This window comes from Leptidea sinapis, chromosome 47, assembly GCF_905404315.1.
Source record: "Leptidea sinapis chromosome 47, ilLepSina1.1, whole genome shotgun sequence".
Lineage (NCBI taxonomy): Eukaryota > Metazoa > Arthropoda > Insecta > Lepidoptera > Pieridae > Leptidea > Leptidea sinapis.
Genome location: NC_066311.1, coordinates 4828363 through 4856013, shown reverse-complemented (window position 1 = coordinate 4856013; position 27651 = coordinate 4828363). Strand labels below are relative to the sequence as shown.

Below are 27651 nucleotides of genomic sequence, written 5' to 3'. Positions count from 1 at the left end.
TGCAAAATGGCCTCTCGCCGAAAGCAGGAGTGCTATCAGGCTTGGGTCAATGGGGTGGTATCTAAGGATGTGATTTCCAGCGAACTCAAAGCACATTGGCAGAATTGTCGAGAGACTTGCACGCCTTCGTTTACAATAGACTTTTGAACATTACTGTTACGAAATAAGGTGCTTATTTGAATGAATGTTTTAATGCTCTGTATGTATAAGTAAATATATAGGTACATTTATTCAACGTCGCCTGAGCGTTTGTCTGAACATTTTTGACGACCTTTTAAAAGGCGATTGGAAGTCCAGTCGTTTTTGTACGTCAATGATTTTCATGCTCTATTTTTTGGACCACAATTCCTCGTAATGTTGCGTTTGAAGATTTTTTTGGCGAACAGATGTTTTAGATATGTGTTGCCGACCTTAAAACATTAATTAAGCTCTTCTCTGTTAATAGTATTGGTAGTAACAAAATAAGGTCCTGAAACTATTAATTTTGGAAATAATTATAGAACAAGTGTATTGTTTTACCTTATCATTTAAATTCCTTGGTAACTCCGTCCTTGCAAGCCTAACCGCCACCCGCGGTAACTCCCTTGGGGACACCTCTTCACCTTCGAGCGTCGGCTCGTTCCAAGCTCGTGCACGCATCGAGAATTTATTCTGAGAATATTAAAATACAAAAACTATTCGGATGTTCAATTACGTGCCCCCAGTAAATCTGAACTCATTACTTGATTGTAAATAATTAATCAATAATTTAATAAGTATACTATTTGTATACAAATATTTTACTCTTTGTATATGCAAGTAGGATCAGCATATTACTAAAATACTTCTGAATTATAAATACAGTAATACCCTCTGTAACGCGGTATGCATATAACGCGTTTTCATCTTACGCGATATCAATCACCTAACACGGGCGTTTAACGCGGGTATTCCCCACATACATATTTCTGTACTGTAAAAATTATAATGATGTGTATAGTTCAAAATTTGGTTCGCGTACTTTTTACACGTGTGTCAATTGTTATTTCAAAATTAAATTTTGTATTAAAAACATTAATAAAATAGTAAAACTAGGCAAACAAGAAAACTAGTTATACGAGAATCCGTATAACACGATTTGGTATAACGCGGAACCACTCTACCGGGTTATAGGGAGGAAGGCTTACATTTTCGGATGTTATAGATATAATTTAGTACGTCTACATAATATTACAAACTTAAATACATGAAGACCGTTAGATATAAAGGACGATAAAATTAAAATATTTAGTAAATAAAGGAACATATTTTGTGCTCACGGAGCACAAAATATGTTCCTATATGTTTCGCTGAAATGATTTTTTGTTTACGATAATTTATAAGCAAAATTGACAGATAAAGCAGTCAGCATTACGAATTCTTGTTTGTCCGAAAATCTAAAATTATATTAATTTATAGGATGGTTTTGAATATTCGTCTTTGGTCATTTGTGTTGGTTTGAGCAAATGGCCTCATAGCCATTGCTCTAAATAAATAATCCATAACTGTCAAATGTCAATCACGATGGAACATCAACGTAGATCCATTTAAATTTAATATCACACCGACACAGTTGTTCGCCCAAATTCTCTTGCAATACCAGAGGAATTACAGGACTGTTACTGGCCATTAAGAAAGGTGTACTCGCTTTTTTTGACGGAACCCATGTCAAATCATCCTGGAAACACCGCACAAGGAAGCTCATTCCACAGCTGTGCGTGGAAGAAACTTCCTTGAAAAATGCACTGTGGTGGAATGCCACACATCCAGATGGTGGGGACAGGGATCAGGTGAAGACACACAATGAAGCGACGCCTCTAGGCAATGCCAAGTGATCCAGCTGTTCACCGAGCACTGGGGCCCGAGCTGTGCTTTGTAGAGCGCTAGAATTTAGGCCGGTTTGAAGTATTGCCGTGCATAATTTATGACACGCACCTTCTTCGAAGCCAATTAGGCTTTGCCTTCAGACGACTGGTTCGTACATTATGCTATATCGACATAAAGTATCATATAACAGATCATTGCTAAAGATAACAGACATTAATTGCATGAAAGATATTGTGAAGGTTATATGATGATTACACCAGCATCAACACTATTAATGACTTAAGTATAAGTTAACTAAGAAATTTGTAGTCGAATACTTATATGAGTTCAGATTATAAGGGACTATTTGTTAGAATTTATCATTATTTTGTGTATCATTATTCTATATGTTTTTAATGCACTGAACCATATTTGAATATTGTTTTATTATTTGATACCTTCGATCATTTATACGTCTAGATAGACTGTGACAGCTGTGAAAACGTCGAAAAAAATTGACTTTAGAATTAACACTATTTTGAGCAATTCACTCACACAAACATAAAGTGTCATACAAATCGTGAGTGTAAGACGTAACGCACACTAAACTAATAATCCTGGCCTGCTTTTATCGGTTGTATAACAGCAAGAGACAATATCTAGGCGTATAAATTATCTAAGTTTGATTTTAGGATGGGTTGACAGCCACAGCAAATAAATTTTATACAATTAAGCGTGATTACATCAAGTTACATGCAAAAATGCGGTGACAAAGCACAGAGAATATCGGTCATTGACATTGTCTACTGCTTACTAACGTATGCTACTATCTATTATCAAAAAGCAAACATGCTGCCTTATTATAACTAATCTAAAAGCAATAGTCTCATTAACATAAACTTAGTAATATATACTTTATTAGTAGATACTAAACGTGCGCTATAAGTTGACACCTGAGTATAGTGACATCACATAAGAGATGTATTCAAGTTATCGCGCATGAATAGTAACTATAATTTACCAATACTCGTAACAACTTAATAATAATTATTACTATGTGCAAAGTATATAATATATACATGACGTATGTTGACAATTACGTAACCCCTATATACTCCAGTATAATCCAGCTATGCTTGAGAACTGTTTAAGGCCTGTCGCAGATGGCAAGGCACACATTGCGCGCAAAATGTCTATGGCAGATATTTCACAGACTCAACGCACACGACGTACACTTTCGGTCATTTAGCAGAACTGTCTACTGCGGTCTATTATTTCGTACTTCAGATATAAAAAAGAAGAAGAATAGAGAGTTTTAGGTTCATCCTATTCTTTCAGAAAGATTATTTAAGGGACTGTTTCATATTAACATTCAGTTCTAAAACTATATCCAAATAAATTTGCACAATTCATCCCACAATTTTCATTTTAAATTTCTGCCATGATACTTGCCAAAGATGTATTATACAGTGCTGGTCTATTTTCTGTTTCTTGAATCAACATCGATACATCGATGTTCTAGCGCTATGATACAAAGTGTGCGTCGTCTGAGTTAGCGCGTGTTAACTCTAACGTTACATTTTTTTGGCGCACTTTTTGTACGGCGCGGTGCGGCACGGTCTGTCAGATCTACATATATTTTGTGTGTCAGACATTTTGCGCGTCGTATGCGTTACTGCATAATATAATTCTATCGGTTTAATTATGACCGACTAAAAAGTGTGTCTGTCGTCTACGATAGGCCTTATAATATTAACGAATTGGTACTAGAGTTAAATATGTGCTTTACAAAGTGTTCCGAACATTGTGAGTTTGTAACTTGTACGTTCCATTTGCAAGCTGTGTATATCTACGATACTTTCCGTATAGTTAATTGATGATACGTTAGCTAAGGGCGGTTTTCCTGTCACGCAGAATTTCATCTGCGCGACAGGAAAATCGCCCTAAAGTCACAGTGTGTGCGTTTATTTAGTAAGCCAATTGCCATGTGATTTATTTTTATTTCTCTGTTGGGGCCAGCTCGAATACTGCATCGTGCACAAATTTTGAATAAAATATAATGACATTGAACGTCGATTTCATGGTGGCAAGCAACCTTTAATTTTATGTCATAAGCCGTATAAGGCCGAATTTCGATCACCAGTGTATTCAAAGTATTTCAAGGTTACAAACGAGCTCTTGCTTCACCAGAGGAATTACAGGAGCGTCGACGGTGCTGTGGTTGACCGTAATGGCACATTTTTGGCACATATTCCTAACTGTACAGATCTGGTCAAAAAATAAGTTTTAATTCTAACGCGTGCGTAATCTGTGCAAATTAAGCCGGAGTTGTAGATAACATTCTCATCTCATAATAATATATTTCAAAGAAATCACGGATACAATAATAATGGAAAAATTAAATTTAGAACACCGCGGCACGTTACGATGGAAATTTTGACGAATTATTGACGGAACTTAACTTATAAAACTAGCGATTATAATAATACTGCCTATAAAAATAAAATATTTTTTATTTTAATTAATAAGTTTTACAAAAAACCTCATAGTACAAGATCCCACTGTTTGATTCTGCGGGTATTTGTTTTTTTGATAAAAACAAATTTTAAGTGCACTTTACTTGGCGCGAGAATAGTTTATTGAAATCATGACAAACTCTGCTTGCGGCCATTTTTTAACTGGCAACCATTAATGATCGTAAACAGTTAATACAAAACAATTTTGTATTAAAAAAAACCAGGTGACTGTAAATCAACAATAATATACCTGTTTACACCTGGCAACCCTAATATTGAATGAGCGCTGATAGTCATATTTTTTTTTCAATTCTTTACATAATTTCCTTTAAAATAGCAATTTAAATCCAATAATTAATTATACTCAAATTAATTACAAGTAATAGCGGCCATGTTTCCTTAACATTAGTTTTATCAATAAAACAAATACCTGCAGAATTCGGCAGTGGGATCTTAGGCTATCATGACCGGTAAAAAGTCAAAGCGCCCGTCATAGCGTGTCGCTAGTTAATTATAAATGAGAGGAGAACGTGTTGCATTTCATACACACTAACACACAAAACCCCCTTGGCTACGACATAAACCTCTACATCTAGTATGGCACGTAACAAAAACCACTACTTGTCCAATGTTGCCAGATGGATTAATTAAATACCTTGAGTCGGGTCTTTCGTTCACGATAGCCGAGCGGGCGGGTGTTGCCATATAGAAAAACACACATAGACAACATAGTTAGAAAAATACCGACGCATTCCTTTGACAATTAATTATAAATAAAGTTTCGGTGTTTACTAATACAATGATAGTAATGGAATGACCATGCAAACTTAAAGAAGCAGTGTTACTCTAATATTTATAACCTCAAAGAGTGCTGATTTTTACGGTCTGACGGAGACTAGAGTGTGTGTGAGACAGTCAACGCCTGTTTTGAAAGCGCATATTTAATTTTGTTAAAGGACAGTTTGTTTCTGAAAATAAGGAAAGAGACGAGCAGGACGTTAGAATGCAGTGCCGCTCTGGATTATTGAAAATCCCAAAAATTCTGAGCGGCACTACAACTGCGCTCGTCACCTTGAGACATAAGATGGCAAGTCTCATTTGCCCAGTAATTCACTAGCTACGACGCCCTTCAGACCGAAACACAATAATGCTTACACATTACTGCTTCACGGCAGAAATAGGCGCCGTTGTGGTACCCATAATCAAGCCGGCATCCGGTGAAAAGACGCCTCCCAATGAAAACTGGTTGTGTGAATAATAAAAAAATACAAGAACACCAATTCTAAACTAGATTGACAGGTGTCAATATTACGTTCCTTTTGACGATACAACAATCATGAAATTAAATATTTTTTATTCAAGCAAGAGACTCAAGTATTTTCTTTATTGTAACGCGAGTGTTACACATTTAAATAAAACACTTTTAAAGGATTAAAACGCGTGTTTGTGATTACATTTTTGAGATGAATGACGTGACCCATTTCATCTGCAGTCCCCCTGAAAACGAGATCTGGAAAGGTCTTGAAACGTCGGTTTAACTAAAATAATAATAAAAAAATGTAACATTTACGCAAAAATCTAATATAAAAACACAGATACAATTACACGCGCTTTAATCCCTTCTATATGTTTTATTTAAATATCTATGAAGTTCAAATATTTATTAAAACAAAGTGTAGCAGTATATAATAATATAAAGTTCAATATTAGAGTATCTTTACTTGATGAAAACATTAAATTAAGTTATCAAATTAAATTGAAGGCATGCATTCAAAGTATTAAATTCGGAAAAACATAAAAACAGTAAGATAAACGAACACAAAGTTAGTTCTGATAAACGAATGAAGTAAACAGGTAATGAGAAAAACACTTTCAATAACATTGACATTATAGTGAAGCGCGAATGAATGTAGAATAATAAAAAAATATGGGTTACAATAAACAGTAGGAAACACAATTCAAAATGGAAATAATTTAAAAAATGAAAACCAACATAGTACTTAAAACAGTAGCTTTCGAAACGACAGAATGTATACAGTTATATATTTTAACGGATTAAAGTCTTAATATATATATATAAAAATAAAAATGAATTGCTGTTTGTAAGTCTCGCTTAAACTCGAGAACGGCTGGACCGATTTGGCTAATTTTGGTCTTGAATTATTTGTGGAAGCCCAGGGAAGGTTTAAAAGTTGAATAAATATGAAAATGTAAGGAATTAAATAAAAACAACAATTTTGTTTTTCCGTTGAGAAATCAAATTGAAAGATTAGTTTAAAATGAATAACTAATTAGAATCTGTGTATCTTTCTAACTTCCTCAGGAATTAAAGACAAAACTTAACTTGTAACTAGCTACCTATAGTTGGTAGATTAACTACAGTTGTTAACTATGATGGCAATACAACATTTGTTGGGTCAGCTAGTTTCATATAAAAAAGAATTGGGATAGTGCCAATGCTTAAAATCTCTTAGATCATTTATACGTCTAGATAGGCGATACGTCTAGAATCTAGACTATAGATAGATATGACAGCTGTGAAAACATCAAAAAAGTTGAAATTAGAAATACCTCTATTTTGAGCAATTCACGCACACTAACACAAATTGTCATACAAATCGCGAGTGTAAGACGTAGCTTGGCACGCACACTAAACTAATATTCCTGGCCTGTTTTTATCGGTTTTCTAACAGGAAGAGACTATCTAGTCGTATAAATTATCTAAGTGGCAATGTTACAACATGGATATTTTCACCTGATTTCATTATTTCATTTGAAACCAAGTAAAGCCGTTTACCGACACGCTGCCGCCATTTTGGCGTATTAGCTGCTATAATATAATATGTAGTTTGACGTCATAGTTCTTTACAAAAAAAAAAAAACGATAGGTAGGAACTTGACATTTAAAGACGTACTTTTACGTCAAATTTGCTGACCAATGGCAACTTGTCAAATATTTGAATTTGCCAGATACGGAATTCACTTTATTTTCTCTTGCTCAAACATAATATTCATGTGGGCATAATATAAGTTTGTTAAAAAATATTTGGGTTTTATTGAGATCATTATATTACTGACGGCATTTTTTTGCTGTTATGCATACTGACATTTCGAAAGCTACATGAGTACATTCAGTATAATTATATGAATAAAATAAAAATAAATCAGCACCTTAATCTACTCATATAGTTAAGAGTAATGTTCATAATATAAAAGTAATTAAATATTAAATGCTACAATAAACCTATATTAGTTCTAATGTACAGTAAAATTAGTAAAAGTTGACATATTCATTCATTTGTTATATCAGATTCAAAAGAAACCATTTAACAACAGCTAAATAGTATAAGTATTCGCAAGAGGCTAAACGTTTGAAAAAATCCAAACGTTACATAGTTTTCGAGATTAATTTGAATTTTAAAAACTAACTGCGAAGTACTTTAATAGTAGTATTATCGTGCCACAATTACTGAATACATTGTTATACTCAGTCAGTCATACTTTTTGGCATCCAAATAAACAAAAAATAGCTTCATTTATTTATGAAGCCAATTAATTTTTACCAAACACAGCATTAAGAAAATGTTATATATATGAAATACTTTTTCACCTGGAACTCATCCCATGGTATGGAAGGGCATTCCTCGCAGTCGAGCTTCTCGGCGGTCAGCTTGAGTCGAGAGGAGCCTGGCACACTTTGCTGCACCAAATATATATTGTTCAGCCGGAAGGTGCAAGTAGATATCTGAAGCAATTAAACCCAACAAACCGGTCATATCACTGCACGTTTCATACTAAACTAAATTTCAATTTTTAGAAAGCGTCTCTTTGAAAGCGACCTCTACTTCGTTGCAAGAACGCTGAACGTAAAATTAGTTTTTTTTTAGTTCAATTGTTTCATATTTAAATCGAAATATCGTACAAGTTGCTTCGGAATTAATTCATTACAGTTATTTTAAGAAGATGTAGGTAGTGTGGGTATTTGAAAAAGGAATGAAGTTACGATGAATTTGCTGGTTAACGAAGAATAGATGAAAGAGGATTGACTGCTCAAATTTATAAGGCGAATAGAAATGTCTAGAAGTCCAACCTAGGAGTACATTCCACGATCAGGGACCAGGTCACTAACACCAAGAATAGGAGTGCATGTATGCCTGCTCACTACGAATTCAAAATTGGTGTGGTTGATGTACCATAGTTTAGTTAACTAGTTAATTGGGCATAGATTTGCATGTCAAAGCTTATTATGTTTATGTTAGACAGCTTAAATAAAAGTTAAGTATTTATTGCAAAAGCTTATACCTCGTCAGGTTAGAGACTTTAGTAAGTAAATAAATTGATTTAAGATTACCCAGCGAAACGGGCGGGAACGGCTAGTGATTAATATAAAGTAAAATAAAAACTATTGTGTGAATAGAACACAATAGGCTCACCACATCTCGTCGTTTACAGGAGCTGGTGATGGAATGCTCGCTGGGTGATGATGAACGCTCCACTACCTCGGCAGCCATCTCCACTCCGCTATTCACCGGACGACCCAGCTCGAACTCTCTGCAACAACGTAAGACCTTCAAGAAAACAAAGCAAACCGCCACATCTCCTGACACCTTTTGTTGTGGATGTCCACGAGCGGTTGCTTCACCACTCACATTCCGTGAGCCTCTTGCCCGTTTGCTTCCTCTTATATATAAAAAAACTGCTGGAGTTGACTTTTTCCACGGAGATACTAGTATTTAGTCAAAAGCTAGTTAGTCTGTGGAAGGAACAGGCAACAGCCATTAAGAAACGGAGGTATGGAGAAAAGCTATGATTCGGATGTCATCACGAAATCCACGGGTTTTGAGTACAGTCGAACGCGCAGGCCTCCCCAATTCTTTCACTCACATTCTGTAAGCCGTACGGACACACTCACCGCTTTCATTCGTTAAATTAATTCGGGCTTCGTGCGCTTTATTGTAGAAAAGACTAGAGAAGTTATATTACCCACCCCTACGTCCAATTCCTCTGAATTCAACACGTTTATGATACTATACGTGGTTGTATATCGCGTGCGTCTGGTGACGTCACAGTTTTTTTTTAATGGAAAAGGGAGGGCAAGCGAGCCGCCCACATTCTCTTGCAACACCAGAGGAATCACAGGAGCGTTGCCGGCCCTTAAGGAAGGTGTAGGCGCTTGTTTTTGAAGGTCCCGGAAACACCGCACAAGGAAGCTCATTCCACAGCTTTGTAGTACGTGGAAGAAAGCTCATTGAAAATCGCACTATGGAGGACACGTCCAGGTGGTGGGGATGATATCCCAACTTGTGGCGTGTCGTGCGAAGGTGGTATTAGTGTTTCGTGCTCACCTGAACGCGACGTCCGCGTCGTCGGGCGACTCGGCAGCGAGACCGACGACCACGTACCGCTCGCTGTCCGAGCTGGCGGTAGACGCGGCGTCACTTCGCGTATCGTCCCGCGTCAACGCGCTATCTATCGACGTAACTAGTGACGTCAGACCACGGCGCATCGATGAAAAACCTGAAAACAACCATTTCGGATACTATTGTTTTTATAATGCCAAATATGTCAAGGCATCACCGACACCATATTTTTTTTGCTTTTAAGCCTGAATATCCACTGTTAGTACCGCAAGTAAAAATTGATTTAATATTATATCCGCTATACCTTACTTATACCGCTATACTATACTTAAACCGCTGAAAATCAGTGCTGTTTCATACAGACGGCCGTGTCACAGATAATCCTGAGAGATAATCGATGACCCATTGCCTGCACATCATTATTATTTAAATACGTCCTTTTAGGCTTCGCTTTGTACGTTTTTCTACTCCTCTACTTTTTAATTTAATTTAAGTACATACTTTATAATATGTGATAATCCTCACTTCTAGGATTAATACACAAATAAAATTTGACAAACAAAACTTTATAAACAACCTGAGAGTTGAACATAGGAGACAAGATTTTATAACGATGCGTTACTCGAACGGTTGGTTCAGTTCGTTAGAGCACAGGCACGGAACGCCGGAAGTCGTGGTTCCGAGTCGCGCATCGTTCATAAAATTTTGTTGTTCAAATTTTATTTGTACATACTTTATTTAAGTCTTTGAAAAAGTCTATTATACCCTATGGCCTTAAAAGCATTGTTTACAGTACTTTAGTGTAACCAAAAAAGCACAGTTGTTTTCGTGCCACAGACAACTAGAACAGAAATATTAGGTAGTACGTACTATACTACACTCATACTAAACATTTTATAAAGTGTTCTTCCTTTCTTTCTATATCGCACCAATCAGTTTTGTCAGTGTAATTATTTCGGTGCATGAGGTGCACACCGCTGACAAACATACTTAGTTATAATAGGGTAGCGTAAGTTACCTTTCGGATACGAAACTTTAAAAGATAAACAACTTACCAGCAAAGCCTAACCCTGGACTGACTGGTACTTCGTCAGCCACGGGCGCGTTGAACACCTCGATGTTCATTGCGGGTGAGGGCTGGTAGGGCTCCCTCTCGAGCGTGGAAGGCGCCATGGTAGACTCCGAGCCTAAAGAAGTGCCTACACTCCTTAATATCACAATGTTACATTAACATTCACTTTTGTATTTTAAAGTGATATCCCCCTCTTCGTAATTATACAAAGTTAAATTTGTAACCAAAATGTATGAACTAGAGTTGACCAAGACATACCAAGATTTAAGATCCATGCGTCATTCGAACGGTTGACTCAGTTGGCAACCGCTCTCGAACGGAATCCGAGAGAGTTCATAAATTTTGGTAACTTTAATTAACTTTGTTTTTTTAATATAATAGGGCGCCAACGGACAAAAGGTTTATGTGGTGGGAAGTGAAAAAGACCGCCCACAATACCAGTCGAGAGATGAGGACCTAAAGGTGAGTTTTGCTATTTTAAAATTTACTAGACAAAGGAGCGTACGGGTCACATGTTAAATGATCACCGCTGCCCACAATCTCTTCAGAGGAATCACAGTAGTCTTGCCAACCTTTAAGGAAGTTGTACGCGCTTTTTTTGAAGGCACCCATGTCGCATCATCCCAAAAACACCGCATAAGAAAGCTCATTCCATAGTTGAATGATCTTTAATTAGACCAACACCAGTCGACTGAGTATTATGTAAGGATTATATAATTTAACGAAAATAAATGAATTGTGGACAGCAAGGTCCTTAAACAAAAATAGGTAAATTCGAAATATTAATTCATAATTAAAAAAATATTTTAATTTAATAACTACCCTCCAGAAAAAGTATCACTCATTTAACTATAATTACCAAGTATGGTCGCTTAGTGTATCACAAATTTGGTACCTACCCATTTTCAAATCCTGCAAACTGGAGGAATCAAGTGGAACACTATCAAGGTCTCTGATAGACTCCTGACCTGGACAAGTTGACGGAAGAACTATCGTCATCTCAACTGATGGCACCACCATCGCTACAACAAGCGATCTGTAAAATAGTGAATACATTACATAATTAACAAAACATCATAATTATCATTTTCATCAAATTAATCAGTAGTTGTAGAACTAACTTTATGAACAGGTATCACATAATAAAGAGAAGTAGTACGGAAGATTCACTTAGTAGTCTTTTGAAGAAATAACTACTTTAGAAGCCGGATAGAAAGATTCATTTTAAATCGCGGTGGATTCACTTGCTTATTGGGTATTACATCCAACATTTATATGCTAGTTAGTGATTTACGATAGAAGGAATTACCTAGATGAAATGATTACGTTTGTTTCTTTACCCAAGACATTTTATGCCTCTTCGTATATGGGAAAACTTTTACTGTGATCAAATAAATAAAGAAAATAACTTTACAGTGCTCCCAAATTAATCTTCGCCACTTTTCGGCAACGGTCGTATTTCCCGACCGTTGGGAGACGATATCTATATAGAGTGGTAAAATGCATTACTTTTGCATAATTTAGTAGAGTTATATTACAATAATAATAACAAGAGGGGTGTGTAATAGGAGCTCTATATAATTCCACATAGACTGAACACGTGCAGTCAGCAGCTTAAAGACGACTGACTGACCGGATACCACAGCCGACCGCCCGATTTGTTTTTGTATTGTGAACACATGATTTGACTCCTATTTCTTTCTAACAAGGTGCAAAATGCAAGTGCATTGTTTAGGGCTATTACGATTGAATGATTCGGGTGTTTCCGGGAATACGCCCATTAGCGAAGATCTGTATGCGCATTATTAATTTGGGAGCACTGTACATAGGTATGGGACGGGAACCAAAGGGACATGCGCGTTGTGATTGCGATTGAAACCGACTGAATAACTGTCTCGTGGATCCCAAGAGACTGTAGGTATATTTTCATACATAAACCGAATAGTGACACGTCTGGCAGTAGGAAATTGTCCAGGGCGTTACTGCCTCCACACAAATTTCTGCCATAAAGGTAGATACACTTAAACTGTAATGTTCCGGTACTAAATGTGCAGTTTACATTGTGGTTTAGGTACATATGATTTTCTGTAAGTCTGAGGATAAAGGTAGTCCAATAAGGCACGCCTTAGGATATTTTGTCATGCGTTAGGATAGTATTGACATAAAAATCATATTTTTATTTATGTGCAGAAGAAAAAACTCAACATGATGTAGATGTTTTATTCACTTCTTGACATATATCACAATACTGCAAAGAATGCAAAACATGATTTTGACAAGCGTAGCTAATGTGCCAAATCCACTATTATTTAGGGATGAAAATTGCAAATAGTATACGAAGATATCGGGAAAGACTGCATAGGCACCCAAATAAACAGACTATAAGACAGTTGCACTAATATTACTTATATTTTATATATATGATATATGTATGATAATCCAAATAAAACTAATAACAATTAAGTTTAGTTAGGTAAATAATTCATAAGATTAAAATTTTAGATTAAATTGGAAAACTTTAATATTTTATTTTTTAACAATTAGGCCGAGGATTTTTGGACAGCCCTAGCACAGGCTTAGGTCTAATTGGGCTGCCAGTTGCAATCATCAGCCTTAAGTTTTAGTCTAATGCTTTGGTCTATAATTTATGGTGTAAATGGTGTTCACTTTTTTAAGCCTCTAAATAAATATATAAATAAAATAAAAAATAAAGTTGACAACTCCAAGCAATTAAAAGAAAGAGTATACTTAATATTTGACAAAGATGAGTGGATCTTCATCTGATTAAAGTAACAATTTACTGATTACAGTTTGTACTAAAAAAAAACTTCTTGACATAAAAATTCTTGCCCGACTGACCCGCTATCGTCCTGAAGTCTGCTCGCCTGGTGACCGAGCCACGCGGCCAGCTCTGACAGACGCTCCAACTGCCGCAGCAGAAACAGAAGCTGATAGTGGTTCACCTGCAGACCAGCCAGCCCGCAAGCACGACCCAGCACCCAGATCTTGTCGAAGCCTTCCTCGAAGCATATCTGCGATAATATATTCAAGTTCAAATATTTTTATTCAAAATAAGATATCACTTATTGATATCCAAAAACTACTACACATTCGAAAAAGCATTAACTCGACTCAATGCTTCTTTTTTTTTCATAAAAAATGGTAATGGAAAATTATTTAAAAGCCTGAGGATGGTCGCTCCATTCCCAATCTGTGGTATCATTAAGAATGATATTATCACACAAACGCAATTCTTACGAATTTCGTAATACATGTGCTTTAAACGTTTGCTGGGATCCTGCAAAAGCATATACATAGCCCCACAATAGACTTACAAACTCTACTTAGCCGAGTAGTAGGCATTAAAGGTTTATAATATGTATAATGCATAAGTTTATATAAGTAGGTTAAGATCTGGCTTACAATAAAGAAAAGTATGCATTTATTCATGAGCACACATAGCATTACATACATAGTAAAATTATCAAATTAAAAATAGGATGTCATGAAAAGGATACCACTCAGCATTTTTGGAATTGAAATAAGGATCACCTTGGGGCTGGAATTGGTTCCAACACTGATTTTCAGTAGTTACTTATTTAATTTAATAATTATTTAAATGATCAGAATGCGTATATAAGATTACTAGCTGACCCGGCAAACATTGTTTTGCCATATAAATTATTTTAAGTGGTCGACCGTTCTTCGGGTTAATATATTAATATAAATAGAAATTCAAATATTGTTATTCAAAGTAGGATTTAATTTGTATGACTACAACTATGATACTCAAAAAATAAAAACGAAGTAATCCCTTATAATTAACTATTCAACACAATATTTTATGTTCAGAGAAGTTAAGTTTTTTGCTTGCTAGTCGATAAGAGATGGCGCTAGTTGTATTCATTAGTAACAATCACACTTCTTTTATATTTTGTATAATTCACACTATAGTTTTACTAATTATAGCCTATTTGTTATTCTGGTGTGTAAGCTATATTATTGTAAAGTTTCCTCAAAAATCTATTCAGTAGTTTTTGCGTTAAAGAAGTTCAAACATACATCCAGACATACAAACTTTCACATTTATAATATTAGTAGGATTAATAACAAAAATCATTTTTATTTAAGTTTTCGCATCTCACCCAAGCAGTGAATGGTGTGGCATCGAGCAGCGGAGACGGCTTGTAGTTGGTGGCCCGCGCACCCACAAAGTCAACCCACAGCGGCTCTGCGCGCGCGCACCAAACGCCTCGGTTCTCCCGCCACAATGTCTCTGCCGTTACCGCCTTACCGCGCTCGATGTCATCCAAACCTGCAGCAAATGAAAAACAGATTTAGTTCCTAATATGATTCTTTGAATTCTAAAAAAAACTATTTTTTAAACGGATAACCGCCTCATTTGTTATCAATTGAACTATCGTACCTATTCACAATACCAGAGGGTAAGAGTTGCGTTGACAGACATATATGAGAGAGTATTCCCTTAACTTGAAGGTTCACAAATTGATATTGATTTGGTAACACAGCAGTCGCCGGATGACTCCGTCAAATGGTTGTGGAGGCAAGAAATTTCGCGTGGTTGTGAAATGCCGGTCACAAAGTGTAGGTATGGAAATCGTAAGTACGTGTGGCCTCTACAGAGTAGGCCAGCCAGTAGGGACTCACGAGTGAGCATTTACGCACGCGCGAACTTTGTTGTCACCTACTTCACAAATCCGACCGATATTTTAAAAATGAAGAAACATAAAATAGTAAAGCATATTAAAAGTCATAGTGATCCAAATTTAAATTTATTAAACTTCCTTAAGACGCTGAAACAATCGCTGGTTCAGTGGTTGTGTTTCGTTTTTCGTACATAGATCCAGAACCAACCGCAATAAAGTTATTTGTTATTGTTAATTTAATACCTAAGTGGACGTGTGCAAAACTAGCTCGCGTCGTGGTTCTGTTCAAGGTCGTATGTACCTACCAATATAGCGAGTCGGTGACGCTAACCCCTAAGATTTTCCCCCACCAAAAAGTACCCAACACGGCTAAATAAGTTTTCAATTCAATAAAACTATCGTTTACTCACCGTCAGCGTGTTTTACGAACACATCATGTATTGGGTCAATGTCGTCCGGCGAGTTTGGAAACTTGCTTCTCGAACCACTGAGCCGCCGCAGGCACGATATTATCGCCGCGAGGTCCGCCCGGGTGCCACCGCCTGTATCTACAAAAAGTAATAAGAGATAAAAAGTTTACTATAGTATATAGTATACTACTAACATTACGTCAAAGGGATGTGACAATGCCGCACAACAAATCCTGAGAAGAATGGGCGCAAGAAACTCAGCGGGCTTTTTTTTAAATATAAAATATGGATTAAAATGTGATATCGTACAATAAACATTTATAATTAAAGAGCCTGAGGGTGTTCGCTTTATTCCCAGTCCGTGGTGTCATTAAGACAATCGTTTATGCTATAATAACCTTTCCCACACAAACTTTGTTAACAATTCTTTTAAATTTCGTAACACATTTGTTTTGTACATTTTCCCAACTAACTAACCAACTATAGTGGCAGCCTCCTCTTTGTTCAGGATGCCGGCTAGGGAACCAAAAAGAAGTGCCTATGTCTGCAGTGACATAGTTGTGTGAAATCATTAGAGATTAGTAAAGGGTGCCGCTGTAGCAAGTGATATTACTGGGCTAATGAGACTTAAAATCTTATGTTTCAAAATGACGAGCGCAATTGCGATGTCGCTTAGAATTTTGGGGTTTCTACTCCTGAATACTGAGCGACACTGCATTGTAATGGGCAGGGCATCATTACGATCTAATGAACGTTTTAATTTATTTATTACTTTTATCATAAAAAAATGGGACCGAAAGGGCTGATGGCCCTCGTCATATAGAGCGATATTTTATTTTATTTTTTAATCTGATTCCTGCAGCGGAATTCCACCTTCGCACGACACGTCACAAGTTAGGATATCACTCACCATCTGGATGTGTGGCGGTCCTCCACAGTGCGGTTTTCAAGGAGCTTTCTTCCTCATACTACAACGCTGTGGAATGAACTTCCTTGTGCGGTGTTTCCGGGACGATACCACATGGCTACCTTCAAAAAAAGCGCGTACACCTTCCTTAAAGGCCGGCAACGCTCTTGTGATTCCTCTGGTGTTGCAAGAGAATGTGGACGGCGGTGATCACTTAACACCAGGTGACCCGTACGCTCGTTTGTGCTGCTATTCCATAAAAAAATATATATATTACCGGCATCTGGCCGCCTGATACTTATTGGAATGTCTCGTGTGTTTGTTGTTGTGTATACCACCTTTAAACGTTATACTGAATGTACCAGTTAGTTCTACTGCTATAAAAATTACATAAGTGACAATGATTGGTGATAGGTGGGACAAGCGCTTGAGACACAGTTGGATGCACGATATCGTAGGAAGCAGACGTTTAAAGAATTAAGATGTAAGAGTGATCAGTTTCATTCTGCCTAACTTTTATACATATTTTATTGTAATGCGCTGAGATAATTTATAAGTCTAGTTAGCTTATTGATGCTAGCAACCGATGAAAACGTTTATTAGTTTTGTGTGCGTACGTCTTACACTCGCGATGTGTTTGTCACTTTGAAAACGAAATTTTATGAACGATGCGGGACTCGATCCCGCGACCTCTCTCGTTGCGTGCGATGTTTATCCCACTGAGCCGTTCGAGTGACCTACCGTCATAAAATCTTGTATGCTTTATTAAACTCTCAGGTTACGGCTTCATCTACAGGATCTACTTTACAGTTGATAACCTGCTCAACCACAAAATTTGCATATGAGGAAATTGACTTGAGATGTCGCTCTAGCAAAACTAAACAATTTGTTATGTTTATAAAGTGATAGCCCTCACTTCTGCGGTTAATACACAAATAAAATTTGAAAACAAAATTTTATGAACAATGCTGGTTTCGAACCCACGAGCTCTCATGTTTCGTGCGAGTGCTCTTCCATAAAAACAAAACATAACAAATGGTTCAGAGGTTAACTGTCAACCTCAAGTTTTTCGACGTTTTCACAGCTGTCTATCTAGTCATATAAATGATCTATATGCACATGAAATTAGTTCTACTGCTACAACAATACTGTTAAAATACAAAATGATAAGTTACTCGCTCTCGGTGACTCGCGCACGTTGGTGAGTGACGCACGCGCCGTACACACGTGCAACTCTTTCGGACGGTCCCGCTGTTGGGAAACGTGTTCGACGCCCGCTTCTAGCACTATCTGGAAATATATGTTAATGTTTTCAATCGATATAATACTGAATTCAATAAGTTCACAATTACAGTGTCTTCTACCACATTTATCACGGGGAGTGTTCCGAGGAGCTGTTTAACCTGATTCCTGCCGACGAATTCCACCTTCGCACGACCCGCCACAAGTTAGGATATCATCCCCACCATCTGGATCTGTGGCGGTCCTCCACAGTGCGGTTTGCGAGGAGCTTTCTTCCACGTACTGCAAAGATGTGGCGCGCACAAATCCTTAAAGGCCGGCAACGCTCCTGTGATTCCTCTGGTGTTGCAAGAGAATGTGGGCGGCGGTGAACACTTAACACCAGGTGACCCATACGCTCGTTTGTTCTTATATTCCATAAAAAAAATACTGTAATGTTGTACTGTACTGGGAAAATCTTTTGGGTTCGCGTCACCGACATGGTTACCACTGGTGCACGCGATAAGTAAATAAATAAACATAAATATAGTTAGACACTTTTTGGACGGGTGAAATCACCGAAATGCTTATAGCAGTATACCTGTAGCTATACAACTGACGCATTGTGAAATTGATTGGATTTAGTGAAAAGTTCAATGTGTATATGTCGCAGGTATATATATTGTCAAAGTCGTGATATTACATTTTCACTAGTGTTATTATAATAAAACGATAGATTGTCCATCGATTTCATTTCTTACAATTTAACGGCCTGGTTGTAGTGACATTGTATTGGTCGTTAGTTTATGAGGCCGTCTGATTGGTCTGTTTCTTGTATTTACCCCTCGCCCACGCTCACTTGGTTGAGTGAATTGTTTCTATTGCGAATACATTAAGTCTGGGCTGGTATGACCAGCTTAGACCTAATAAAATATAAAAAATTGGCAGTCTAAGAGACTTAAAACTTGTGGAATGACACTAAAACCAGGCCGTTAAATTGAAAGAAATGAAGTCGATTGACAATCTACCGTTTGACTATAATATCATTAGTGAAATTGTAATAACATGCATTACTGAAAATAAGTTTTAAAAATAAATTTTAAATTAATCATTTAATTGTTTTTAAATTTTAAAAATAATTTTTTTTGGAATAATTATACGGAATAAATCTGCTATTTTACCAGTACTAAGAAAACTTTTTTTTTTATTATAAACTAATGGTTTGTAGATTTTCTTTTTGATCTTACCTTTGGCATTATAAGTTCAGCCCGCACGTCGACGTAGCTGGGCGTTTCGTTGTCCTGCGTCTCGGACGCGGCTTGCGCGACGTGCGGGAGAAACGCCGCAAGCCACACGACACTGGGCACGTCTACGTTCACGCGCACGGGGCTCAGCTGTACGTACAGCTTCGGCGACGGCACTGCAATGGTGAATATCAGTCTGTTGGCGCCATATTTCATTTTGTAACTGTAACTGTCACTGTCAACGTCAGTTGTCAACTTCTCGTTTCCACTCCCCGCTTCCTCATCCCTCCTTCCGCACCTCGTGCCCTCTTCCCCCACTGACACTTTCTCGTCGGTGGATCACGCGCTTACACGCTTGCGCAGCGCTCCGCGTATTTTCTAAATGTAATGGCGGACGTGCCACCTAACTAACCTCATCAGTGATAAGTGACCTAGAAGTATTAACATAGAAGAAAGGATTTACATAAAGGCCAATTTCGATTGAACAATTGAAATTGAGACGAGCAGAACGTTCAGCTGGTGGTAATTGATACGCCCCTACCCATTAAAATGCAGTGCCGCTCAGGATTCTTGAAAAACACAAAAATTCTGAGCGTCACTACAATTGCGCTCGTCACCTTAAGACATAAGATGATAAGTATCATTTGCCCAGTAATTTCACTAGCTACGGCACCCTTCAGACTGAAACACAGTAATGTTTACACGTTACTGCTTCACGGCAGAGATAGGCGCCGTTGTGGTACCCATAATCTAACCGGCTTCCTTTGCAAAGGATCCTCCCACTGGTATAAATCTTTACGATTATGGATCATACTCTAATAACAACAAACATTGGGAGTAATAAACTTTTTGTTAGTAATAAATCGTCAACCTGGAAAGCAAACATCCCCCGGATAGTAGAAGTACGTCAGTTCGGCGTGAAGTAAGCCGGCGTCCCCCGGGAGTGTCGCCTTCTCAGCACTCACCAACGCACGACCCGAATCCCGAGCTTTCGACCCAGTAGACACCTGCGACATGATGTATTACTTTTAGCGGTACGAACCGTGGATGAAGGAAAAAATATATACCATTTTTATAGACTGCCGTATATAATAAAATAATACAGGAAAATGAGGTCACAAGCTCAATGAAGTTCACTACATACATAAGCAAATATCATTCGCAGTATGATAGCGGAACGGCAAAAGTGTGCTTGAACATAATAATAATAATAATAATAATTCCTTTATTTGAGGCTACAAGGCCCATAAAATAAATACCTTATAGTCTAACATACATATGATATACAACTTAAATCTACGTCACATTTTCGCGGCGATATGAGTAACTTAAGGCGGTCGGCGACGTCCGCGATACTTGCGGAACACGACCCCCTTCGGCCACAGCTGCACGTCCAGGAAGGTTGATATATGTTCTGTCGTATGCGTGACGCATCACCAACTTTTCGACCCCCAACCGGAACCTTGTCTTCTCCACCAAGTACTGAACAATGTCGGAGGCCTTCGTGGTGTGGTGAAAATGTAAGCACACTTTTCTCATAAGTCGTGTGTCAACTGTCACTGTCCGACTCGTGTTCTAATTTCAACATACGTAACTTGAACTGAATGTTTTACATTGCCGCTCATTGATCAAGAATATTTTAATCAACTTTAATAAATGCAGCAATGTATAGATATAGTAGTGGAAACTTAGTATGGTGTAATTTGTTTATATGTTTAGAACGTCATTGTTACAAGCCACTTACCTTATAAACAGAGATGTCGTCTATCCTCAATACAAAACAAGTCGTCATCAACTTTCCTAGCTGCTGCAGAATTTTGGTTCTTGTGGGAGATGCTGAAATAAACATTAAAAAATAAACTATTATATATATAATAAAACTAGCTGACCCGGCAAACGTTGTTTTGCCATATAAAGTATAATTCACGCGATAGTTTTATAAGTAATAAAATATTGCCTATATTATAGCCTGTACATCATTTTGTTCTATTGTCAATAGTTTTTGCAGCGCACGCAAAAATAGGTTTTAGATTTTACACCTTGTGTTACAAAATAGTAATTTTATTACGGATCCCTAATTTTGAAAAAAAAAACATAGCCTATAGCCTTCCCCGATAAATGGACTACCCAACACTGAAAGAATCATTCAAATCGGACCAGTAGTACCAGAGATTAGCGCGTTCAAACAAACAAACAAACACTGCAGCTTTATAATATTAGTATAGATTATAACAAATTCATAACATTAAAACATTAGACATGACAAAAATTCAAATTTTAATACTCAAAGTTCTAACTTTTCACTTCTATCGGTAGTCTCCAAAACTGCCAATCTTTTACATCAGCGCCAATTGAGAGCCCTAAAATTCTCACCCAACTCGCTGACAGGCTTGATTGCAAAGATCTAAATTTTGATTAAATTTATTACTTATATAAACCTACCAAATGTGTGATATTATATTTGCTCACAAAATATATACACACACAATAATAAAATACTATATTATATGTTATGATAATTAGCTATCATTCCGAAATTTCGTTACACGAAAGTACAAAATAATTATATGATGATTGATTTGATTGTGAAAATAGAAAGATATGGCAATAAAAAGTTGTAAGTTCTGGTATGTATTATAACCTATTAAGCTCCATTAAGCCATCTGGTACTATGCCTATTGTGGAACAGGCTCAGTGATATTCCTGGGCTTATGATTATTCTGTTTAGTACCTGCGGTTGTATTGTGGGTTTTGTGGTGAGATCAATTTATCAATATCTTAACTACAGATTACCTTGTGAGGTAGTTTGGTTGGACGGGGCGTGTGTATGACTGTGAGCAGTTCCAGGCTCGCGCATTTTCGCCTTCTCGCTCGCACCATTCGATATTGTCTCTTCACTTTTCTCATTATTGTTTACCTGACAAAAAGTATGTTATAGTCAAAACTGTGCAATTTAATTTCATCCAGGTAAGGGAAAAACAGTTTTAAGATATTCTTATTAACAACTAGACTCACTATCACGCTCAAAAATTGTAGAACTCTGCATGTCTATTAGACCGAGTTTTCGTTCAGTTGAGTTTCAACCGCGCTTTGAATACATCGCCACGCAATGACAAAGTGTTTAGTGAAAAACATATCCGAACTTAAAAAGGATGGAGTGTCGTATATCAGGTAAGTGCCTCTCTAAATTAACAAAATTGTGTAACTAACTTGACATTTTTAAACATTTTGCAAATAATTATATTTCTATTGCTAAAACAAAATGTTGCCTTAAGGGTTGAACAAGACATACCAAAATTTACGATCGATGAACACTCGCATGGTTGGCTCAGTTGGTAAAAGCGCTCGGACGGAATCCGAGTCGGGATACTCGATAAATTTTGGTACAAATTAAATTTATATTATAAAGCAGGTTATTTTAGAAATTTATACAGGCAATATAACATAAAATCTCTGTTGGCCAATTTTTTGTATTATATTATCTAGCTACTGAGTGATGTAGTAATGTGCTCTAGATTTTATATAAAAAAAACTATATCAGAGGTTCTTAAAAAAGTGGGCACCTGTGCCTAGAAATTTAATTGAAATTCTTGACCAGCTCATAGAAATAAATATTAAGAACAGGGTGTATATTCTTTGAGAAAAAGTGGTAAACGATCTGTGTGATAAATGCCGCTGGCATTGGCAAGGCATCGTTATTGCGCATGTCACTTAAGAGACAAGCTGCTTACTCTCATTAGCCCAGTAATATCACTAGCTATGGCGCCCTTCGAATTGTAACACAAATAGTAATTAAATACTACATCTTCGTCTGTTTACCCTTTCTTGATAAAATAATTTCAATCATTTAGCTTGAAGATTCAAAACAAAGAGCAGAAGATTTTTTTTATGACATTAAGAGACGAGAAGAACAGTGCCGCTCAGGATTCTTGAGAAACCGAAAAAATTCTGAAAGACACTACAATTGCGCTCGTCACCTTGAGACATAAGATATTAAGTCTGTAAGTATACTAATTTTAGATGACTCTTAGGGGGATCAAAAGAACTAGGCATCACGTTGAAGTCTGGCATTCCACAACCGCGCGTTTTGCTAGAAATTTCTTGCCTGTTTTCCCGAACAGATACGACTTAGGGACCTTCAAGAAAAAAACATACTCCCACCTTAAAGGCCGGCAACGCATTTCTTGACAACTCTTGTTGCGGATGTCTATGGGCGGTTGCCTCACCTCTCCTCATCCCGTGAGCCTCTTGCCCGATTGCCCCCTCTTATATAAAAAAAATATAAAAGATAACGAAAGTCTTACAGAGTGTATATACCTTGGTGGCTGACGCCAGCGGTCGAGGGTCTAACATCTCGAGCAGTGAATCCCGGAATGTGTTGAGATCCTGCGACAGCCATTGACTGTGTGATGTTGCCGTCTCCCTGAAATATAAAAAACATATATTATGTCATCACAGCGGCAACTTTAACACAACGTGAAGTTACTGGGCCAACGTAAAGTCGCACTTAACATTTTATGTCTTAACTGCTGAGAATTTTATGTTTTGAATAACCTGGGCAGGGATTCACCACCAGATGAGTCCTGAATATTAAAGAGTTTTTCGTTTGTTTGAGCGCGCTTGTCGCTGGACCAGTCGGATTTGAAATTTATGTATGCGCTGTTCAGATACAAAATATTATTTTGGCCTTCGTTTAAGAAGAAGAAGAAGAGGAATAAGGAGGAAGTTCCACTGAACTCGGCTTCATCCCTCTTCTTCACTTCAGGGCACCCTGATCTCTGAATCTTATTCTATTCAAGAGTTCACCAGCGACGATTTCACAGTTCGATTATAAGTTATATAATGTTTTAGCTCGTGGCGCAACCGAATTGTGTGTAGTATAAAAAACCCACACAAAGAAGGATTACGGGTAGACGAGAAGGAAGTGGAATAAAGCTAACTTTACGAGCAAGTGTGTTGAAATAATGAATTATATGCGTTTGCAAGACGTGTTATATAATCTCACCTGTATCCCCTCCAATGTTTTCTATCATCAGTCGCCTTATGGTATGGGAACAGGTCTGCCTGCATGCTGACCAGGGTCACCTGCAAGGCACCTCCGTTCGATAGCTGAGGCATCTCCGATCTGCCCACTGTATTCATTTTAATATCACTTCAGATAAGTTAAATACACTATTCGGTTTTGGTTAATAATTGCGCTACATTCTTAATAGATCCTAAATATGCAGTCACTTTTATTCCTAGGAAATAACAAGATAATTATAAAAGTAATATTTTTTTTTTAAATCGTGCCTATAACTGTGGACGTTATACATTCTATCTTATCTTAATATGTATAAATCCATTGTCCTAATGTTTGTTTCCAGTGAACTCCTAAACTAATGAAAGGATTTTAATTTCATGGAATGAATTAACAGTTTAGTCCAACTTAAGAGATAGGATAGTTTTTATTTCGATTTGGGACCCATAACCATTTCTATTTCCAATATTATTTTTGTATGGTCATATATTGAAGTAGGCGTTACTTTGCGGAAATGCATAATTATCCAAATGTTTTGAGTCACGGACTAGTAAAAAAATAAGGACTCCGTGTCACCTTTCTTCTTCTGATTCCATCTCGCAGGTAAACTCCGAGCATAGCCCTCTCCATTGCCCTCTGAGCGACCATGAGCTTCCTCATAGGCCCATAGTTAGCGACCACGTCTACGAACCGTAAGTCATCACTGGCAACATGAATCATCCTTGCCTCGGAAAAAATGCATTTAGATATCTAGCCAATAATTAAAGCTATTTTAAATGATGAACCCCATACGGCCAGGATCGTCGCATAGATGCAGGTCAATCCTCGGTGCGAGGAGGTGGTAGGATGTTTCCCGCACGTCATGTTTCGCGAACATTCGCGCGAGGATATCGCGTTCGTTCGTGCTCGACCGGGGCGGGGGCGGCTGCTCCGGTTCTGCTATCTATAAGGCAATATTAATATTTATTTCTGTTTTGTGAATGCAAATTTTATGGTTACTAGTTTCGTATCTTATAGTCTATTATTATACTTCAAAGCAATATAGCGTTAATTTATATCGAATAATTTATAAATGTATTTACGTATGCATTTTGAATCCAAATTTTAGGGTAAAAATTAATGGACATGCGGGATGTGAAGCTGTACCTCCCGAATGGACGCCTCTGGCGCTATTAAGCCAATGGCGCATCGCTAAGCATAAAAATTTTATTATAAGGAGTGCAAAAAATCACTGTATTACAGTTTACATACACACAATGTTGTGTTTAGCTTGTGGCTGGTTAGTATAGCGTGAAATGAGCCAATTATTATTACATGATATGCCATACCTTTCTAGCTGCTTTGCTCCGAGTGGCCAGTCTGGTAGCACGTTGTACGGGGGACGATAGGGCGGCCGCACACGCGAGAGCAGCTCGCAGCTGTCCGTCAGTGAGCACCCACGCTAAAGGCTCTGGACGGATCACTAAGCGAGAACCCAGCACTGCACAATCTTAATTAGAAACAACAACTTTAATTCATAGACCAGATGTAGGATAGATAGGTGTCACAGTGGTGTCTTTTGTGACTTGTATGTCAGTTTCAGGGCCTTAAAAAGAAGACTAATGGTGTAACGAGAAAATAATAACTAACCTACCAATATAGACGAAATGTTCATGCTTTTGACATTAATTTGAATGTGGTGTTTTGATCGAGCATAAAAGTTAAAACAACGGAATGTGAACGCACGATTCAAGCGATAAGATTCAATTTCGCATGACGATTGTAAGAGTTGGCAATTTTCTGGGTCCGTAAATTTCATCTTTGTGTGAGACAGCTCCTTACTATATGGTAGTACTATTTGTTATTTATTCTGTGCTAAGGTTAAAGTTACAACTGAATAACAAATAATTATTTTATCTAACCCAAGCTTTAAATCCTCTATTAAAGATTCTGAAACAGTTAGCTTATTGCCAACATTAAAACACCCAATGTTCTTATGACCATTACATCATCCAAAAGAGTGTTGTAATGTTGTACTGAATTTCATAACAACACTCCTATGTTTTTTTATTCCTTCATGCGCAAAGAGTTTCAACATACAGCCACATTCTTATTGCTCGATGCGTGGTATCTGTATGAATTTCAAAAAAAAAAAAAACAGTTTCGTTTACACGCGCTCCACACTCCAAGGAAATCGCGCGCCGTAAAAAAAAGTAGGTTATTCGAAACTCTGCAAAAGAACATTATATTCGAGTGAATTTTAATTATTGCACTATACAAAATGTAAATAACTACTAAAATAAATAATTGTTTCATTAATACTTACTTTTTCTGAATCTTTAATAGAGGATTTAAAGCATGGGTGTAGATAATTAACTATTACTGCATGGCGGTAGATATCGGTTTTGATTATCACATATGCTTTGTAAACTTGTCTAAATTTTTTTATAAGTATTTTTACCGTATATATATATATATACTATACATATATATATATTTGGTACTATATATATATATATATAGTACCAAACCACAGTAATGCTTACACATTACTTCTTCATGACAGAAAAAGGCACCGTAGTGGTACCCATAATCTAGCCAGCATCCTGTGCACAGGAGCTTCCCACTGATAAAGACTGTATGCAAGATTAATGGAACAGAACATTCATTTGTCTCTCGATTACCTTTGTACCGCTGTTTGTCAAGGTTTAACACAATGTCCATGTATGGTTTCAAGATCCCCGATACTGTTCTATTTAGAAAAATCTGTATATATAAGAAAATATTTAAAGAGAAACACTATATTAATGCCGGTTTGTTGTCTCTAGTTCTTGATGCAAAAATAAGAAAAAACGATTTGTTCAAAGATTGTCCTGCCTGTGCTAAGGTACCTGATAGTCTCTTCTTAATCACGATTCTACAGAGAGTATTTCCCAGGAGCAGTCTCAGCGGCGGTAAATTGGCCGCGGCGACTCCGTGGGCCTTCGCCTCAATCCTAGCACTTTGCCACTCTAATTCCTGAAAAGAAACGTGATATAAAAAAAACCGACTTCGAAATCTAAAAAGTAACCCCCTTATTCATAATGGTCCGCTAACTTTAAGCAGCCGCTAAGGAGTGTTTTTTCTCATTCTGACTTAGGTCAATAGAAGAAGACAGAGTGAGAATTAGCAATGCTTTAAGTTAGCAGACTATTATGAATAAGGGGGTAAAAATAACGTAGGTAATAAAGATTTAATTTATTACACCTCTTATACAAACCTTATACCTTAATTATAATATCTAATTATTTCACTGTTCTTTTTTTATTTTTTTTGTTTTTGAATAGTTCACAACCTATAATCAGTTATTATTTTATTTTTTTATATCATCTCTAACGCGACGTTACCAAATGGCCCAACGGAAGACCAGCGTTGGTTTTCGAACCAGCAAA

General features: G+C 37.1%; 2 protein-coding genes and 1 long non-coding RNA gene across 3 annotated transcripts in view; 1 reads left to right on the top strand and 2 right to left on the bottom strand.

The window, feature by feature from the left end:
• The window catches only part of LOC126978163 (RNA-binding protein 41-like), a 298020-nt gene that overhangs the window by 54817 nt on the left and 215552 nt on the right, over positions 1-27651 (bottom strand). The window lies entirely within an intron of this gene.
• The window catches only part of LOC126978220 (uncharacterized), a 242323-nt gene that overhangs the window by 7759 nt on the left and 206913 nt on the right, over positions 1-27651 (top strand). The gene's annotated exons all lie outside the window — the stretch shown is intronic.
• The window catches only part of LOC126978081 (UHRF1-binding protein 1-like), a 53020-nt gene that overhangs the window by 10247 nt on the left and 15122 nt on the right, over positions 1-27651 (bottom strand). The window contains exons 6-24 of the mRNA XM_050826793.1: positions 27112-27238; positions 25570-25730; positions 25034-25184; positions 24227-24353; positions 23539-23644; positions 22015-22138; positions 20966-21057; positions 20093-20228; positions 19225-19397; positions 17932-18046; positions 15850-15987; positions 14918-15087; positions 13632-13804; positions 11672-11808; positions 10756-10887; positions 9686-9857; positions 8774-8891; positions 7951-8085; positions 520-651 (exon numbers count right to left, since the gene is read on the bottom strand). Of these exons, the coding sequence (XP_050682750.1) occupies positions 520-651; positions 7951-8085; positions 8774-8891; positions 9686-9857; positions 10756-10887; positions 11672-11808; positions 13632-13804; positions 14918-15087; positions 15850-15987; positions 17932-18046; positions 19225-19397; positions 20093-20228; positions 20966-21057; positions 22015-22138; positions 23539-23644; positions 24227-24353; positions 25034-25184; positions 25570-25730; positions 27112-27238 (2619 nt within the window). The remainder of the gene's footprint in view (positions 1-519; positions 652-7950; positions 8086-8773; positions 8892-9685; positions 9858-10755; positions 10888-11671; positions 11809-13631; positions 13805-14917; positions 15088-15849; positions 15988-17931; positions 18047-19224; positions 19398-20092; positions 20229-20965; positions 21058-22014; positions 22139-23538; positions 23645-24226; positions 24354-25033; positions 25185-25569; positions 25731-27111; positions 27239-27651) is intronic.